At 36.0% G+C, this 19,813-nt stretch overlaps 4 protein-coding genes across 4 annotated transcripts; 2 read left to right on the top strand and 2 right to left on the bottom strand.

Moving 5' to 3' along the window:
* The first annotated feature begins 4,192 nt into the window (after window positions 1-4,192).
* LOC133799380 (WPP domain-interacting tail-anchored protein 2-like) lies at window positions 4,193-4,888 on the top strand. The gene is made up of 3 exons (XM_062237401.1): window positions 4,193-4,310; window positions 4,497-4,586; window positions 4,704-4,888. The coding sequence occupies exons 1-3, from the start codon at window positions 4,193-4,195 to the stop codon at window positions 4,886-4,888; spliced, it is 393 nt and encodes a 130-aa protein (XP_062093385.1).
* Window positions 4,889-9,222: 4,334 nt separating this feature from the next.
* LOC133801856 (LRR receptor-like serine/threonine-protein kinase FLS2) lies at window positions 9,223-13,633 on the top strand. The gene is made up of 2 exons (XM_062240085.1): window positions 9,223-12,662; window positions 13,039-13,633. The coding sequence occupies exons 1-2, from the start codon at window positions 9,515-9,517 to the stop codon at window positions 13,365-13,367; spliced, it is 3,477 nt and encodes a 1,158-aa protein (XP_062096069.1). The 5' UTR covers window positions 9,223-9,514; the 3' UTR covers window positions 13,368-13,633.
* On the bottom strand, window positions 13,180-15,107 carry LOC133801858 (uncharacterized). Its single transcript, XM_062240087.1, has 4 exons — window positions 15,014-15,107; window positions 14,740-14,835; window positions 14,015-14,634; window positions 13,180-13,314 (listed from the first exon to the last, which is right to left on the bottom strand). The coding sequence occupies exons 2-4, from the start codon at window positions 14,788-14,790 to the stop codon at window positions 13,308-13,310; spliced, it is 678 nt and encodes a 225-aa protein (XP_062096071.1). The 5' UTR covers window positions 14,791-14,835; window positions 15,014-15,107; the 3' UTR covers window positions 13,180-13,307.
* Window positions 15,108-16,383: 1,276 nt separating this feature from the next.
* LOC133801857 (chlorophyll a-b binding protein of LHCII type 1) lies at window positions 16,384-17,377 on the bottom strand. The gene has a single exon (XM_062240086.1). The coding sequence runs from the start codon at window positions 17,278-17,280 to the stop codon at window positions 16,483-16,485; it is 798 nt and encodes a 265-aa protein (XP_062096070.1). The 5' UTR covers window positions 17,281-17,377; the 3' UTR covers window positions 16,384-16,482.
* Window positions 17,378-19,813: the final 2,436 nt, after the last annotated feature.

The following is a 19,813-nucleotide window of genomic DNA, read 5'->3' as shown; positions in this document are numbered from 1 at the left end:
GGTAGCGAGTACTTATTCTTAATTTCCACCTTATTCAGCTCGCGGTAATCTATACACATTTGCATGCTTCTGTCCTTCTTCTTCACAAATAGAACCGGTGCTCCCCATGGTGAATGGCTTGGTCTAATGAAACCCAATCCTCTGAGTTCTTCTAACTGCATCTTTAACTCCTTGAGTTCGGTTGGTGCCATCGGGTATGGTGCCTTTGAGATAGGCTCGGTTCCTGGTACTAGCTCGATTGTGAAGTCAATTTCCCGAGTCGGCAGCAACCTTGGTAAGTCGTCAAGAAATACTTCTGGGAATTTCTTTATATAGTGGATGTCTCCAACCTATAGTGGCGTTTTCTTTACCACATCCGTGACGCTGGCTAAGAATGCGTGACATCCTTTTTCTTTCATCTTCTAAGCTTTGAGGGATGAAATAAGTGGTGTTCGTAGTCCTGAAACCTTCCCCATAAAGCATAGTTTTTGACCATCAGGAGTTTCAAAGATCACTTGCTTGCATCTACAGTCGATGGTTGCACCATGCCTTGCTAGCCAATCGATGCCCAGTATTACGTCAAAGTCTTTGATCTCTAGCTCTTTCAGGTCTCCTTCTAGTTCTACATCCTTAATTTTGATCGGTATGCCTCGTATCTGTGATGATAGGACTACTTCGCCCAAAGGCAATTCTGTCACAAACCTAGTTCTAAATCTTTCACAAGGTTTGTCTAATTTCTCTATCATTCCTAACGAGATATATGACTGTGTTGCTCCCGAATCAAATAATACTGAACATATATTATCGAGGATAGGAATCTGACCTATGACCACTTTGTTACTAGCTTCAGCTTCTCCCTAGGTCAAGGCAAAGACTCTGGCAAGAACCATCTTGTTGTCCCTTTTCTCTTCTTGCTTGAGTTGTGGACATCCCTCTTCCGATGACCTTCCTGGAAAAAATTGTAACATCCCTTAGTGTTTGTACTGCCCTCGCCAGGATGTTTCTTTTGACATTTGGAGCACTACGGGTATACTACATAACCCGACCTATTGCCTCCATTGTTTGTCTGTGCTCTTTTGTCATTGTCGGATTGCTTGTTGTCAGGATGCCGTCTTTTCTGACCATTATTGTTGCTATGCTGATGGCTGTTGTTGTGGTTTCGACCGTTCTGAGGTTGATTCTGCTGTTTAGGTTCAGGCTTACTGGCCTCCTCCTTACTAACATTTGCTTGAAGCTTTTCCACTTCTATAGTCGTTTCTAGAGCATCGGCGTAAGAAGTGGTTCCATGATTTGCTAGTCTGACTCCTTGCTCAATCTTTGGTCTGGGTCCCCTAACAAACTTGGTGACCCTCAGGAAATCGGTTGGGACCAACTCTAGTGCAAACTTGGCTAGCCGGTCGAACTGTCGAGCATATTCTGCTACTGATAAGTTACCCTGCTTCATATTGGTGAACTCTTCCACCCTCGTAGCGATGACTACCGAGTTGTAATACTTCTTGTGAAAGAGTTCCACAAATCTAGTCCATGTCATGGTGGCGACATCATGAGTCTACTGAACTAAATCCCACCAGATTCTAGCATCCTTCTTTAGAAGATAAGAGATGCAGGATATGTGGTCCGCGTTGCCGAGATTCATATGAGCTAGGATCGGCTCTACATTCCTGAGCCATTCTTCTTCCTCGAAGGGGTCGGTTGTCCCTTCAAAGTTGGGAGTGTGTTGCTTATGAAACTGCTCGTAGATTGGCTCCATGTACTGAGCTAGGTAGGGCGTATATTTCACCATTGGCCATCCCCCATAAGGACTTACTTGTTGGGGCTACGGCTGCGGTTGTGGCTATGGCTGAGTTTGCGGTTGCGGCTGAGACTGAGTTTGAGTCTTTGGCTACGGCTGAGCCTGGTGTCGTTGTTGCTACAGCATTTCTTCCACTAATTGCTGTAGCCTGACAATTTCAGTGGTGTTGTCAACCGGAGGCGGCGATGCACTTCTTTTAGCAGTAGTATTGGTAGCATGTGTTTCCCTTCTTTGAACTGAAGAGGCTTCACTAGTCTCATGAGCGATGTTGGAGGCATTGGCATTTGTGTGTGTAGACCTTCTAAGATACATCTTCAGCGGAATTCTAACAGTCGAGAAAAACATTTTAGAACTTACCCTAATAGACTCGAAGGCAAAACTTAATCTAAGCAAACATAACTCAGACCTACTAGTTATGATTTCTTATGAAGTATTATGTAAGCCTTCTTTATAATTAGGGTGTGTTTCTATACATAGAAAAATAAGCCATCTTTATTACTTTCTTAGTCTGATCCTAATCATCCTATATGACTTAATTCTCAGGCTCGAAACTCATTGCTATTCCAAAGTTAACCATATTGAGGGAGGGCTAGGATCAGTAAAATCGTTCCCACTACTATGGCCCCCTAACTCTCAATATAGAACCCAGTCCATTGATTTGTATCCACCCTCATCAAACTTGGTCATTATTCATTAGAGAAATACAAACCTCCAAACTATTAAAAAGTAAATTACCAAATATGAGTTAGATTTTATATTCTCATTCCCACCAAACTAAACTCCCCATCGGAGACCGTGAATCGAATTCCTATCCCATCACAAACACCAATGGATAGGATAGCACCAAAAGTAGGAATGCGACCATACTGATTCAACTTCCGAACAAGAATTTTAAGACAAGGATGGTGGACCATCATCTGCGCTTATCACATCGGTAGAATCCAATCTTCAAAGTAGGCACTCCCACACAAACTAACCATTAACATTTTCAACCTTGCAACTTGTCTTTAGCTTTTTCTTTTCAACTATTATAATATTATATTATAAATATAGGAAAAATAAACCTATTTTCTAAATTGGAAAAAAAAAATACTCACTAATACATATATGTTTGTAATATAGTAATTTATAAAATATATGTTTTTTTAACTGTATAAAATATATGTTTATATATGTAGCTAAGCAAAAATGGAAAAAGTTAGGTAGTTTTTCAAAAAATGATACAAATAAAGAGTAATATATTATATATAAATATAAAATTATAGGGAACGACAACGCATCCTTTTTTTTTGCAACACCGGTACATCCTTTTTCTATTTCGGTACCTGGATAGATATAATCCCAAATTTTTTTATATGACGGTGTACATTGTAATAATTTAGAATATCCTGCAAATTTTCAAGAAATTCTGAATAGTTTACGAAGCCGAAAACAGAATTCAAACTGTCAAATTTTACACGCGTACACAAAAAAACAGGCACGTGTGCAACAGACAGTTTAGATCATGTTTCGGTACCATAATTTATTCAGAATTTCTTGAAAATTTGTAGGATGTTCTAGATAGCTATAATGTACACCATCATCTAAAAAAATTTAGGATTATAACTATTCAGGTGCCGAAATAGAAAAATGATGCACCGGTGTTGCAAAAAAAGAGGATGCGTTGTAGTCGCTCCCTAAAATTATATATATTTATAGTTATTTTTCTAATAATTAAAAAAGAAAATGGAAAACTTTTTTTTTTGGACAAAAATGAAAAATGGAGCAAATGGACAAGAGTGCAAAAGAGAAGGGTATGGGAGAACTCTTTGTAAAAAGACAAGGGTCTCAAATGTTGTTTGTCGATATATATATATATATAAATATGTGTGTTTAAATAGAAAATGCATTGCTTGCTAAAGCAGATGGAATGCTAGCTTCTCTTGGCAAAGAAAGGGCTTGGTTTCTCTATTCTACTTCAACAATGAGAAGACATTTTTTCAACTCTTCCATAGTCTTGTTCAAGTTTAGATAGACTTGTAAATTGTCATCACTTTCTATCTTCATTCCTTTGCTTGTATCCATTTTTGAATCAAAAAGCAAGTTTGTTGAAATCAAACTTTCATTCAATCTAAGCTCTTTGTATATCTTTTTTACCAATTCCATGTACTTGATATCCTTTTCCACCATCAATATTTTCACCTCATGATCAACATATTTGTTGTTTGCATTCCATCTTCCGTTAAAAACTACAAATAATATTATCTTGTCCATTTCCTGCAATAAAAAATAACCCAACCATGTTTATCTTTGATAGAAATGTTTAAAAAAAAAATCAATTCAATAATCTTTTTGCATTAACTCCACTCAACTTAAGACAAGTTGAAGAAGAGTTAAATCAAAGGATGGTCTCCTCAGAACAAGAAGTATACTTCATGGGAGATGAAAACAGAAGATATTTGGGAAAGATTGTTTGAGGCAGATAATATGGTTGTGGTTTCAATGGGAATTTCAAAAGAGTTGTTGGGTCGATTGCAGATACTCCAGCAAAGTTTGAATAGTTAAGCTTCTCGGCTAAGATCAAAGCTTGAAGGTTCCAAGGAAAAACTGAAGGCTAAAGAAAATTCTTTGAGCAAGCTGGAAAGCAGCAATGCAAAATTTAATGACTTGCTTGTTGCATAGACAAACGAACTAAAATCCAAATTGAGAGATGCTGAAGATAAAATAATTCTTGCCAATTCAAAAGCCTTTACTTTGGGTGAAAAGGTCAGATTGCTTGATAAAGAGCTAAAAGAATCTGAGTTTCTGCTGCTGAATGCAAAGTATTCTGCAAATGGTAGTTAGGAAGAGCTTAATGCTCTTTGTTGCATAATCAATGAAATGGAAAATGTTATTGCAGTTTGAATTGAGGATATGTAAAGAAAAAAGTAGGGCTAAAAATGCTGAAACCAAGTGTCCAATATGGAGATTAATGAAGAGCTGGGCCTTCTTAAGAGTGGTGCCGGTGCCTCTGACAAGGTTGATTCCCTTGAGAGGCAGTTAAGAGAGTCTGATCTTCAGCTACAATGTGCAATCACATATGCCAAAGCTAGTCAAGAGAAGCAAAACCTTCTGTATTCTACAATAGTTGAGCAGTGAGGGCGGAGAAGCCAGACAAAGGAGTTTTCATTAGAGGAGCGGGAGATTCTACCACTGGAGCATTATTGTGAGAAGTGTCGGAAGGCATTGAAGAATCAAGAAAGTAAAAGAAACAAGGGAAAGTTGAAGAATAGGATCGATGTTTTTGGCTGATAGCATGTAAAGAATAGAAAGTGTTTGGTAAAGGCTCTGATCAAGTAATGGATTGAGCTACTGAGCTTTGTATTTATAGAGTTTCATTAATACACCAAAACAATATTTTAACAGCTCTAACCAAACCCAGCTGTTCATTTAGGTAAACAATTACATAAAAACAAACTCTAAATTAATTTAACAAAACCTTAGTATAATATCTAATACAATCATGCCAAACAACGAAAGCTTTCATTGAGTTAAAGCTACAGACCTTCAACTTTAATGTCAGGATAAAATCTAATTCCTTGTTCAAGCAGACCGCAGGTGGTTGTTTACTTAGATCAAGACCTGGTCTGTCAAGTACAAACCTATAGAAAATATAGAATGAATTAAACCAACAATTTTGGACAAAAAGGCTAGCACTCATGTCAAACATCAGAGAGGTTTAAGAATTTATTACAGTATATTTAATTCCAAATCAAAGAGCCAAATGTAGCATTAAAATAAAAACATATAAATCCAAAATAATATAAACAAAGATCAACAAACATAGTTGCCAACACTTAGATATACCATAAATTTCTAGTTTACATAGAGGCATTTTATCAAACACCTAACACTATAAATTTATGAAAATGAAGAAAAACTCTCCATGATAATGATAATAATCCCAGTGGCAGTTATTTTGCAATAACATATTCACAGTTTTTTTGAGTAATTTTAACAAACACTTAAAAGACATTTTAAATTATGTACAATATGGAATCTTCAATTTCATATAACTTCAGTAAATTTTTATACACACATGAATGTTCATTTATATGTATGATTGCAACAAACACATACACTTCAAAAAAATTTAAAAAAAAAATTGAGGAGGGAGGAAGAGAGAAATTTAGTCTCAAAAGAATGAAGAACTCACCAAACAGATAATAGGGTGGCTGTGGCAGAGGAACAGAAGTGGAAATTCGATGAACAACAGTGCAGTGGAGATGGTGGAACAACAGTGCAGTGGAGATGGTGGTGGAAAATCGATGGGAAAGGGAGAAATCGTTGGAAAATCGATGGTGGTGGAGATAGTGGTGGAAAATCGATGATGGTGGAGTTGAGAAGGGAGGAAGAGCTAATTATGTGTATTTGAGTAAGGGTAGTATAGGAAATATAACTATAAAACTGAGTATAAATTAACTAAATATTGTTGCTGGGTATATTTAGTTAATAATGTCTAAAAACGGGTAAATATGAAGTTATCCCTATTTTAAAAGGGAAATTTGACTTTTAATGCATACAAGGAGATTGTATTTAAAAAAATATACTATCACCTATATGTCTCATTTTTGTCTTACTATTTACCTTAGTACCCAAAATACTCCTGCTATTTGTTTCGACTCTCTCCCTTCTCTTTCGGTCTCTCTATATTTCCTCTCACTCTTGGTCCCGAACCAAAATAACTCTCAAAACCCACATTTGAATCTGTCACAACCCAACGAAATCAGAGAAGAGAAGCATTGTCGGAGGTCTTCGGAACCAGCACTTGAACATCGGACCGAAATCACCCAGAGGGAACCAAACAACTCTGAAGTAGGCGAAACAACTCCCAAGTACGCGAAGGTGAGGGTTTTCTTTTTAATCTGCAATGTCTAGTTTTTTGTTGATGTTTTGTTCATAAGATAGATCGGGGCTGGGTAACTGAGAAATCTGAGTTTTTTTTTTCAAAAATTTTGACCTACCTCGATCAGTTTTGATAGAACTCGATAGTATATGTTAGGTCTATTTTTTATTGTGCCTCGATTAACCTCGATAGGACTCGATGCTATTAGATATTTCAGTTTTACGGTGCCTCGATAAGCCTCGATAGAATGAGACATAAACCATGATTTAGCATCTGCCTCGATAGGCCTCGACTGACCTCTCGATGGTATTAGTCATATGACTGATTTAGCCCCTTCCTCGATAGACCTCGATGATAATAGACATATGATTGTTTCTAGCATCTTCCTTGACAGGCTTCGATATGCCTCGATAGAATAAAACTTATGGTTGTTTTAGCACCAACCTCGATAGGACTCGATAGGCTTCGATAGAATTAGATATATTATGATTTTGCCTTACTTCGATAGGCTTGATGAAAAAAAAATTGTATAATAAACTCATATAATATCCATAAAAATATTGGGAACACCAAGTTAGTAAGTATACTAAATAGATATGTGTTGCTTAGTATACTTGCTAAATGAATTATTTTCTTGTAATATAAATCTAAGAATTAGAAATTTCATTTATATTTTTAATGTTTAACTAAACCCTAGGTTGGTAACCTCATGTCCAAGGTTAGAATGTCTCCCTAATTATCGGGACGTATTGCCGGTCTCCCATGTGGTGTTAATTCTCATAGTAACAATCTTTCCATTTTGCCTTTTAGATTTATTTTTACTGAGTTTTTCCTTCAATCCAATTTTTTTTATTTTCTTGAGCACTAGCATGTGCTTACTCTTTGTAAATTGCAGATATTATTAGAACCAAGCGTGAGGTGTGTTTTTCAGGGAGAGAAACAGAGAGAAAGTAAGAGAGAAGTTTTTCTTTAGTTGAGTTTTGTTTTGAGAGATATATTCACGAAAGGGTTTTGAGAATAAGAGTTGCCAAAGACAAATTGCTTTGGCTGGGTTTGTAGTGTTCTTACTAATTTGTAATGGATTGAATGGGACTCGTGTGTGGACGAGCTCATTGCTGGATGTAGGTTCCAATCATGGAGCTAAACCAGGGTAAATCTTTTGTGTTGATTTAGTTTTCTGCAGTGTGATTGATCAAGTTCAAGCCTTATTGTAGTTCAATTTTCAACATCCCATATTAGTGGTGGTACTCATGTCCCTTAATGTTAGTGATGGTATTTTTGTTTCTTTTCATTGTAAAAATGTTCGATACTTCTTCTTCCAAAATTGTACAGCCACTAATAGTTCTTATATTGTAAATAGAATTGAGAATCATTGATGGCTTGGCTTGGTCCTAAGGGGATGTTTGGTATGAGGTTTGAGTTTGTGGGAGTAAAGTTAGAAGGAGTTTAAATAACTCGTGTTTAGAAAGGTTAATATTACCCTCAAATCAAACTAAAAAATAGAATTCACTGGGAAATACAAACCTCCAAACTATTAAAAATAAATTTACCAAATATGAGTTAGATTGAACATTCTCATTCCCACCAAACTAAACTCCCCATCGGAGACCGTGAATCGAATTCCTATCCCATCACAAACACCAATGGATAGGATAGCACCAAAAGTGGGAATGCGACCATACTGATTCAACTTCTGAAAAAGAATTTTAAGACAAGGATGGTGGACCATCATCTGCGCTTATCACGTCGGTAGAATCCAATCTTCAAAGTAGGCACTCCCACACAAACTAACCATTAGCATTTTTGAGCCTTGCAACTTGTCTTTAGCTTTTTCTTTTCAACTATTATAATATTATATTATAAATATAGGAAAAATAAACCTATTTTCTATATTGGAAAAAAAAAACTCACTAATATATATATGTTTGTAATATAGTAATTTATAAAATATATGTTTTTTTGACAGTATAAAATATACGTTAAGCAAAAATGGAAAAAGTTAGATAGTTAGTTTTTTAAATAATGATACAAATAAAGAGTAATATATTATATATAAATATAAAAATATATATATTTATAGTTATATTTTTTAATTATTAAAAAAGAAAATGGGAAAACTTTGTTTTTTTGGACAAAAATGAAAAATGGGGCAAATGGACAAGAGTGCAAAAGAGAAGGGTATGGGAGAACTCTTTGCAAAAAGACAAGGGCTCAAAAGTTGTTTGTCAATATATATATATATATATATATATATATGTGTGTGTGTGTTTAAATAGAAAATGCAACTTGTGCTTGAGCACAGCACACTGCATAATGAAAACCGCGTTTGGTTTGAGTACAATCATTCAAACTTCACTCTACAAACACTCCACTCTTCTCACAATTCATAGTTTGTAAATAATATAACATAATGGCAAGAATAGTAGATTTTAAGTATAAAATAACTGAATCCATAGAATTATGGGAATGAATATATATATTTTCTATGCATGTGAATTGGTTACATAACATGGATTAAGCTAAAGACCTTAAGACCCTTTTCATATTTTTTGGAACCAAAGGTAGGGTTGGTTGGACAAGCATTTTGGAATTTAATGCCTATTTTATATCAGATATAGGCTTTGTACATCTGTATAATGGTGATATATCTCTATCTGTCAGTTCATCTCCAGGGTAAGAAAATTTGTCTTCAAAAAGTCAAATTTGAAGTCTTCATTGTTCGAATTCATACTTCACATCTGTAAGATATCTTGATATGAATACAACTGACATTATGGGGTCTTACTACTTGCCAATATTTTATTTATATATAGCAATAAATACAGACATGGTTATTTAGATTGAATCATTATTTAGTGTTCTTATTGCAGCTAATAGCAATGGCTTCCTTACAAAGATTTAGATTGAATTTAATAATCATAACACTTGGTTATTATGCTCTTGTTACTTTTGTTCTATCAACTCAAACCAACTTGGAAACTGAAGTTGAGGCCTTAAAAGCCTTCAAAAGCTCCGTCACCAGTGACCCAGTTGGAGCACTAGCAGATTGGAAACATGCGAGCCACCATTGCAACTGGTCCGGCATTGCCTGCGATCCCATATCGAATCGTGTTGTCTCAATTTCTCTGGTTGATAAGCAGCTCAAAGGCCAAATATCTGCATTCCTTGGCAACCTTTCAAGCCTTCAGGTTCTTGATTTAACTCAAAACTCATTCACAGGCTCTATACCAGCTCAACTGGGACTTTGCTCCCAACTTTCTGAGCTAACTCTTTATTTAAATGCTCTTTCTGGTCATATCCCACCACAGCTAGGAAACCTGAAAAATCTGCAGTCTCTAGATTTAGGTGCCAATTTTCTTAATGGAAGTATCCCTGAGAGCATTTGTAACTGTACTTCTTTGTTAGCTTTTGGAATCATTTTTAATAATCTCACAGGATCTATCCCTTCAAACATAGGGAGTTTAATCAATCTTCAGATGTTTGTAGCATATGGAAATAGTTTGGTAGGTTCCATACCACAATCTATTGGCGAGTTAGGAGCTTTACAAGCTCTTGACTTGAGCCAAAACAAGTTGTCTGGGGTGCTGCCATTGGAGATTGGTAACCTGTCAAATTTAGAGTACTTAGAACTGTTTGAGAATTCTTTCCATGGGGAAATACCACCTGAAATAGGTCGTTGTAAGAAGCTGATTTTTCTTGAACTAAATACCAATAAGTTAACTGGAGGCATTCCTTCAGAGCTTGGTGAGTTGGTTCATCTAGAGAAATTGCAGTTGTATGGAAATAGGTTGAATTCCACCATCCCACTTTCATTGTTTCGATTAAAATCGTTGTTTAAGTTAGGACTCTCAGAGAATGAGTTGACTGGAACTATTCCATCTGAGCTGGAACATCTAAGATCTTTACAAATATTGACCCTCCATTCCAATAAGTTTAGAGGGAAAATACCACCTTCGTTGACAAAGTTGAAAAATCTCACTTACTTGAGTATGGGCAACAATTTCCTTACTGGGGAGCTTCCATCAAATATAGGATTGCTTCATAATCTGAAGAACTTGAGCATGCCTTCCACTCTCCTTGAGGGATCAATTCCATCTAGTATCACCAATTGCACCAAACTTCTAGGCATAGATTTAGCAAATAATAGTTTCACTGGAGAAATTCCACAAGGTTTGGGACAGTTGCAAAATCTCACTTACCTGATTTTGGAAAATAATAAAATGAATGGAGAAGTCCCAGATGACCTCTTTGATTGCTCAAATCTTGTGAAGTTAGCTTTGTCAGGGAATAGTTTTAGTGGATCATTAAAACCAGATATTGGCAAACTCTTCAATCTCCAGCTATTCCATGCTTCCTCAAATTCCTTTATTGGACAAATTCCACCAGAGATTGGTAACTTAACCAACCTTTTTTCCCTGACACTTGCTGATAATAGTTTTTCAGGACAACTTCCACCAGAGTTTTTTAAGCTCACTCAACTCCAAGGTCTCTCTCTGCGTGACAATGATTTAGAAGGTGGCATCCCAAAGCAATTTTCTGAGCTGAAACAGCTTGCTATACTCGTTTTGCAGCGCAACAGATTTACAGGTCCAATTCCAGATGCCATCTCAAAACTTGAGTGGCTTACAGAATTATATCTTCATGAAAACATGCTCAACGGATCAATTCCTAGAAGCCTAGGAGGTCATGGTCGACTTTCAGTTTTGGATCTCTCCCACAACCATTTCTCGGGATCAATTCCCACGTCTCTGATCACGAATCTAAAAGGCATGCAAATGTATTTGAATCTTTCATTCAATCACTTGGAAGGAAGTGTTCCACAAGAGCTTGGCATGTTGGAAATGGTGCAGGAAATTGACATGTCGAATAACAAACTTACCGAGATCATTCCCAACTCCATCAAAGGATGCAAGAATTTAGTTTCACTTGATCTGTCAAGCAACAATCTCACAGGTCCAATTCCAGGGGAAGCTTTTGCTAGAATAGACCTGCTTACCAACTTGAACCTTTCAAGTAATAGCTTAGATGGTGAACTACCTGAAAAATTGGCCAGCTTGAAGCACCTTAAATCTCTCGACCTTTCTCACAATCAGCTCGAGGGAAACATCCCCTTGAGTTTTTCCAACTTTTCCACCTTGATACACTTGAACTTGTCTTACAACCACCTTGCCGGCCATGTTCCCGAGGCTGGAATTTTCAAAAGCTTAAATACATCAAGCTTGGCAGGGAATTCAAACCTTTGTGGAGCTAGACTTCTGAAAGCGTGCAGCCAGACCGGTTCACACCGGTTATCAAAGAAAACCGTGGTGATTCTCATTTCACTTGGATCTGTTGCTCTACTTTTAATTCTCATGTTAGCTGCTCTGTGCCTTCTTTGGTGCACAAAGATTCCTAAAGCCACGAAAGTTGAGAATCCAGAACCAGATAACTCTTTGGTGTTGCCCCTCAAGAGGTACAATAGAAAGGATATAGAAATAGCTACAACTTTCTTTAGTGAAGACAATGTGATAGGTTCCAGCAGTTTGAGCACTGTCTACAAGGGCCAAATGGAAGATGAAAAGATTGTAGCTATAAAGAGATTGAACTTGAAGCAATTCTCTGTTGAGTCAGATAAGTGCTTCTATAGAGAAATGAAGACCCTGATCCAACTAAGGCATAGGAATCTGGTGAAGATACTTGGCTATGCTTGGGAGAGTGAAAAATTGAAGGCCTTAGTTTTGGAATACATGGAAAATGGGAACTTGGACAGCATCATTCACAACCATAGGGTGGATCAATCAAGATGGACATTATCAGAGAGAATCAATGTTTGCACTTCAATTGCCAATGCATTGGAATACTTACATTCTGGCCATGATTTTCCCATTGTTCACTGTGATTTGAAACCTTCCAACATCCTCTTGGGTGGAAATTGGGTAGCCCATGTGAGTGATTTTGGAACTGCTCGAATTCTTGGTGTTCATCAACAAAATGGAAGTATTTCATCATCATCAGCTTTCGAAGGCACTGTTGGGTATATGGCACCAGGTAACTCTTTCACAACCCAACTATTATAAATCAGACTTCCATCTTTTATCCATTAGATTTAATGCTTCCATGAGTAGTAGAGTACCAATCAGAAGACTTAGAGGCGATTGGCAGTGCTAGTATCATTTTTATGAGGGTATCTAAGAAGAACTATAATACGGTGTTATGACAACAAATTTATACTTGCTTTATTCAGGAATTTCATTTGAAAATAAATAAATTGACTATGTAGAAGAGTAATAATGGTTAAAGGGTAGTATGCATTTGCAACTTATTTGAATTCATCTGTATTTCTTCCATCTCTAAACTTCTAATCATTGGAGTTCATCGCTTTAATCAATATCAATTGACTAAAACATGTCTCTATTCTCATCAGAATTCGCATATATGAGTAAAGTCACAACAAAGGTGGATGTGTTCAGCTTCGGCATAATTGTGATGGAGTTTTTCACGAAGCAAAGGCCAACAGGATTTATTGAAGAGAGTGGGATACCTATCAGTCTGCGCCAACTAGTGGAGAGAGCGCTTGAAAATGGAAGAGATAAGATGCTTCAAATTCTAGACCCAGAGCTGGTTTTGAATGTCTCCAAACAAGAGAAGGAAATACTAGAAGAGCTGCTGAAACTAGCCTTGCTCTGCACCAGCTCAAATCCTGAAAATCGTCCCAACATAAAAGATGTTGTGACAATGCTTTCAAAGCTATGAAGAGTATGAGAAATAATGTTTATTAGCCAAAAAAAAGTGTCTTTCTTTTCTTTTCCTATTGGTGCATTGATATTACCTCATTTTAACTTAAAATTTAGTATTTCAAGAGACTAGTCTGATGGCATAGAAATGTTCTTTTAAGGTCAGGATTCAGGCTTTGTGCTCTTAGCTCAGATGTATAGAAAAAGGGATTGTGACAATCATTTTGTAGACTTCACCATGTAATACTAATCCAAGAGCAATGCAAATTTGAGTTTACAATCAAATTCATCTTCACAAATTATAATACTGCTTTACCAATTCCATTCCTGGATGTTAAATGTACACGTAACATATTCTAATTACACAAAAATGAAACTTGAAAGCAAGAAGAAGAGTTAGAGAAGTGAAAAAACAACTCTTGTTGTAGTACTTTTAAGAATGCTTTATTCATTTATTTACAGCATGCAATGTGACATTTTTTCACTTGACATAACATTATTATTCTTGAAAAAGAAAGAGTACAATCACTAACTAGTTGATAGTGAATCCCTTCTACACTAGTTAATTTAAGAAGTTCGAAAGAGAAATGAATCACAGAAAAGTAAGGAGAACAAAACAAGAATAAAAACACAGTATGCAATAATTCATGGAAGATGAAGGCCTACGTTGTTGGAGGAGGATCATTGAGTAAAAATTCCTCAATAGTTGATGGGAACTCCAAGCCACCAAAACCACCATCAGCACCTTGAGAAACAAAAGCAGCTTTTCCCAAAAGCAAAAGTGACAACCTGAAAGGCTCAATCTTTTCCTCCCCATCGTTCCCACCATTCAAAAAGTAGTCAATCCAACCCTCCAACCTCTCCACTTCCTTGGCACATTTTGGCCCCTTCACTTTAGCAATTTTTGAGTAAAACCCATTCTCACAATGGCAAGAAGAAGCTTCCTCTTGCCTTTCTTCACCATTTTCAGACAAACCCAGAAGTTGAATCAACCCTTCAATATCACAAACCGGGTCAGATTGGGTTTCAGTGACTGGTTTGGGGAGCTCTGGAACATTAGACTGGATTGGGATTTGATGTGTTGGGAGGAACTCAGGGGAACATGAGAGAAATTGTTGAGGAGGTTCACTGCTTTCTTGGAGTGTAGAAGAGTCTTGGTTGTGGTTTGAGTGGTTCAATTGGAGATATATAGGTGAGCTTAGTGATGACTGTGTTGATAAACTGTGAGTGGATGGTTCTGGTTGTGGATGTGATTGTTGTTCTTCCAACTTGAGTCTCTTCTCAACCTGTGATAGTTATAGACTGTCAAAGAAAGAATGTTTTAAATCAAAAGAAGAAACATCAATGAGAACACTTGCATAAAACAGAATAAAGAAAGCAAAAACTGAGACCTGTTTAAGGGAGGAGAAGAAACTAGAGTGCAGAGATGGAGGTGGCCTCATATTTTTGGCAATACTTTTGTTTTTGCTTTTCTTCCTTGAAAAATACTAAAGAACTCTCAGTCATCTATAATGTTTTGTAAAATACCATCTTTTTAACGAGTACTTTACAAAAATAGCATTAATTAGTTTGAATTGGGGCTATGACAAAACGTGGAGAAGGAAAGTGATTTTAAGGGTATCGAAATCGAATCGAAATTTGGCGGGAAGAAGGAAAGTGACTTACGATGCGAAGAGCAGAGGAGACAATCGGCGACGAACAACTCTGTCTGATTCAGAGGATTCCAATGGGGTTTGTTATTGTAGATGATCACACCACCATGGTTGTTTACAGCATAGCATGATTTGTACGTATATTTTCGAATTGAAAATGATTTGTGATGGGTCTGGCTCTATGAGTATTCGTAGATTTTTTCATTAGGGGATTATATAGAAACTGATACTGATACTGAAACCACCACCATGGCTGATATATAGACATATATATATATATATTTATATATCTAACTCAATCCAAGCTTGGGGTTCTGATATTATGCTTCTTCACTGTAAAGGGGCGCCTGGGTCGAGGAGGCTTTTGCAGCTTCATGAGGTTCATTCAAACCAGGGATCTTCTTCTTCTTCTTCTTCTCTCTAATGGTGTTGTTGTACCCAGGCAAGAGGGGCACTGAGAAAGTTCCTGTTTGCAACTTCCATGAGATACTTTCACTTTGATTGTTTCATCTTGATTTGGCTATGTTGTATTGCTAAAAATCAAAACTTTAGGTCTTAGAAGATTACATTCTAGACAAATTGTTCCACAATTCTGATGTTGGGAGTTTTGTGTTTTCTTTTGACTGATATTAGGCCTCTTATTAGTCCCTTTTCATATGGTATTTCTTTTAGGACTATTGAAGATTGATCAAATTGATTAACTTCACTGCTTTTGTTATAATGGCATTTTCCTCCTTCCTTGTTGCTCTATTCATAATTGGTGTTTTTTAACAACTTAAATATTGGTAAATATTCTAGTCAATGGTCAACACTATTTGTTATCTGATTTTGTATATCCCAACTAATTGAAAGAATATATTAATTTGTGGCAGAGACTATGATGGAATGTCTCGTCTTATAAATATAAAGTATCGGTCCCCCAAGTTCACTGTTTATTCTGACTTTCAGTAAGTGAGAACTTGGATGACCGTCTACTGATTTTAATTTATCTTCGAGATTATCAATAACAATGACTGGAGATACACATATTCAATCATATTAATTTATATATAATAATATGTTTATTCCGTATTAACAAAATATTCATTTGCTAAGGTAAAAAATTGAAATGTTACAGAGTATATATATAAGCACTCACAAAGCTTAAAAAGATTTATTATTTTAAATTAAAAATAACAAACAAAAAACAAAAATATGAAGCCAAAATGACTAACCTAACCACCAACTAATTAATCAATTTTTCTATAATCTATTTATCTTTTTCAAAAATACCATAGTTTTTATTTGAGTAACCAAACACAAACACAACTGATCATGTTAAGAAACAAATATCAAACTCACCAATTCTACATGCAAAGCAAGATTTTGAAGAACTTGAGAAAAAAGAAAGAAAGAGAAATTTCATATCAGTCACATCAACAATAATAGTACAAGTAATCCACATTCTTGAATCAATGACCAAAAACATTAAAAAAGAACTCTTCACTTTCCGGGGACGAAGTTGGTGGCGTATGACCAGGCATTGTTGTTGACTGGGTCAGCAAGGTGGTCAGCCAAGTTCTCCAAAGGACCCTTTCCAGTGACAATGGCCTGAACAAAGAATCCAAACATGGAGAACATAGCCAACCTACCATTCTTGAGCTCCTTAACCTTGAGCTCAGCAAATGCCTCTGGGTCATCAGCCAGGCCCAATGGGTCAAAGCTGCCACCTGGGTAGATTGGGTCAGTCACCTCACCAAGAGGCCCACCAGCAATACGGTAACCCTCAACAGCTCCCATCAAGATCACTTGGGTGGCCCAAATGGCCAAGATGCTCTGTGCATGGACCAAGCTTGGGTTCCCCAAGTAGTCAAGCCCTCCCTCGCTGAAGATCTGTGACCCAGCCTTGAACCACACAGCCTCACCAAACTTCACGCCGTTCCTGGACAGCAGCTCTGGGAAGACACAGCCCAAGGCTCCAAGCATGGCCCATCTGCTGTGGATGACCTCCAGCTCACGGTTCTTGGCAAAGGTTTCTGGGTCAGCTGAAAGCCCAGCAGTGTCCCAACCATAGTCACCAGGGAACTCACCAGTCAAGTAGCTTGGGGGCTCACCAGAGAATGGGCCCAAGTACTTAACTCTGTCTGGGCCGTACCATGGGCTTCCGGATGACACCTGCTTCGAGGCGGATTTCCTCATGCTGACACGTCCCCCACCGGAGATTTTGTTGGCGGTCGGCGCCAGCTCGACGGCTTTTCCGGCGAAAGCCGGGGAGGAGAGAGCCATGGTGGAGGCAGACATGGTTGAGAATTTGAAAACAAAGTAAGAGCTTCACCAAATGTGTTTGTTGTAGGGGGTTGGATATGTGAGCTAGTGTTGGAATGAGAAACTTTGGTAAATTTTGTCACATATTAATAGGGGTTGGGCTTCGTGGCATAATCCATTATGAAAAAAAAAATAGATGATGTGTGGATTAGAGGGGAAAAAAAAGGGTCCTTATCTTAGGAGATTAAAATGTGTAATCTCATTGGTTGTGACACTTTTTTAGTCTGATTTTCCAAGCCCATGTGGCTCTCTTTCATCCACTTAATTCAATACCCACTTGGATTATTTTGTCTGCCAATGTACCTCAAAAAAAAATCTCTCCCAAAGCTATATTTCTTGATAGATTGGCCAATAGGATTTGTACACTTGTTGCTTTGGATATATAGCCTTTATCTTAGGAAAAAAATTGAATAAAAACAAAAATTATTTAATATTTTTGTGTAAATAAACAGAACCACATATATGTGTGGTGGAAATGTTTCTATGTAATATAGATACGTTAGAACTCAAAAAAAAAATGTTTGTGTATATATATATATATATATATATGAGAATTGTTTTATAGGGCTTCACTTTAAGCTCTACTGGTAGGGCTTTCAGTATTCGTGACCTTTGAACAGTTTTCGGCGCGATTTTTTTTATGACCGTGTATATTGTAGCTATTCAGAGCATCGTGATTTTCAGAAAATTCTGAATAGTTTACAATACTGAAAATTTGGTTCAAACATGCTATTGCACGCGTGACTAATTTTTTTATGCGCGTGGAAATCAATATGTTTGAACCTAGTTTTTCAATATTGTAAACTATTCGGAATTTTCTGAAAATTTGTAAGATGCTCTAAATAGCTACAATATACACGGTCATTAAAATAAATTTGTGCCAAAAACTATTTACGAATCGAAAATCACTAAAAGTCCTATTGATAAAGTTTAAAGTGAAGCTTCTAATAAAGAATTATCTATATATTTATTTTTACTTGCGAAAAAATTAAAGAAATTCATGTTGGTGGTGATAGTTGGTTGTATTCACTATTCAATGTCATTTTTATACAAGACATTTGATATGAATACTTGGTGATTTGTCAAAATGTAAAAATATCTCTCAATGACTTATTGATATTTGACAACTTTTTTTTTCTTTTTCTTTTTTTGACAAAAGAGAATTAAATGAAGACAGATGTTTTCAAATCACTTCATATTTACTAATTAAAAATAATAATATATATAAGATGTTTTTGATAGTTAAAGACCATTATTTGTAATAAAAAAAAAAGTATATAACATATAGCTCCCATAAAAGCCTATAAAAAAAAATTAATTGCTGAGTTGACAGTATTTATTATCTGTTTTGAGTAAATTACCAACTTAACTGATCACAACTATGGAATGAAAATATAACTGTTAAAATTCAAATAATTTATAGATAAATATTCACGTAACATTTGTATATATTTACTAATACTTGAATATATCTGTTAGAATTTTTTTGAATTGAAAAACATATTGATAATTAGAGGATTTTGTTCTCCTTTTGGCCTATATAAGAAAGCCTCTTGGCTAAGTACTTACACATCAAAATCCTTAAATTTAAGGTATTATAAATATATTAATTATATTTATATTATGTTTTTAGTTAAAAGTTTTATATTCTTAGTATGGTAGAGTTCAGACATATTTAGTTCAACGAAATAATTAAGTTACTTGTCGTTCTCCGTTGTATTCTGTTGGAGGCGACAAATCTGTTTTAAAGAAAGTGTATGCTACACAACCCTCCATTTTTATTTTGTTGTTATTATTGTTCATTATAATTATTGTCTAGATTAATTATAATTATTATTTATATTGTTTTATTTATCATTATAATATTTATATATATTTAATTTAATAGATATAAATATTGTATTTGTCATATTGTGTTTATTCAAGTATTAATTGTTATATTATTTTAAATAATATAATGTTAGATTAAATAATGTGACATAATGTGATTTGTCACACTTTGTAACATATTATTGAGAGTCACAAAATTGGGCACATGTATGTGCCAAAATATGACATATTTTGGAGTTACAAACTTGTAACTCCCAAATATTACCCAATAATGTGTAGATTTGATATTACACATTTTGATTTGAATTTCTTAAAGCCATATGTGAAATATGGCTGTTAGAGATGTGATTTTAACTCACATAATGTGTATGAAAGTTACAAAATCAAGTGAGAATGAATTTGGAACGTTTTGGCAAATTTGGAAAATTGGTTGCTGAAAAAACGACTTGGGCCGCTGCCTATGTTTTTCAGGCCGCGGCCCAAGAGGCAAAAATAGGCAAAAACACACCGTGGGTCGCGACTCGTGTTTTTCAGGCCGCGGCCTGAGCGGCTGACAGCATTTTCCAACTTCGGTTTTTATCCAATTTTGAACGTTTCCAACAACCAAGTAACTCCCAAATCTCTATTTTAATTCCATAAAACATCCAATTAATCATTGGTAACAGCCATGGGGGTTGGT

Source organism: Humulus lupulus, chromosome 9, assembly GCF_963169125.1.
Source record: "Humulus lupulus chromosome 9, drHumLupu1.1, whole genome shotgun sequence".
NCBI lineage: Eukaryota > Viridiplantae > Streptophyta > Magnoliopsida > Rosales > Cannabaceae > Humulus > Humulus lupulus.
Note: the sequence above shows the minus strand (reverse complement) of the source record. Positions and strands in the feature narration are given on the sequence as shown.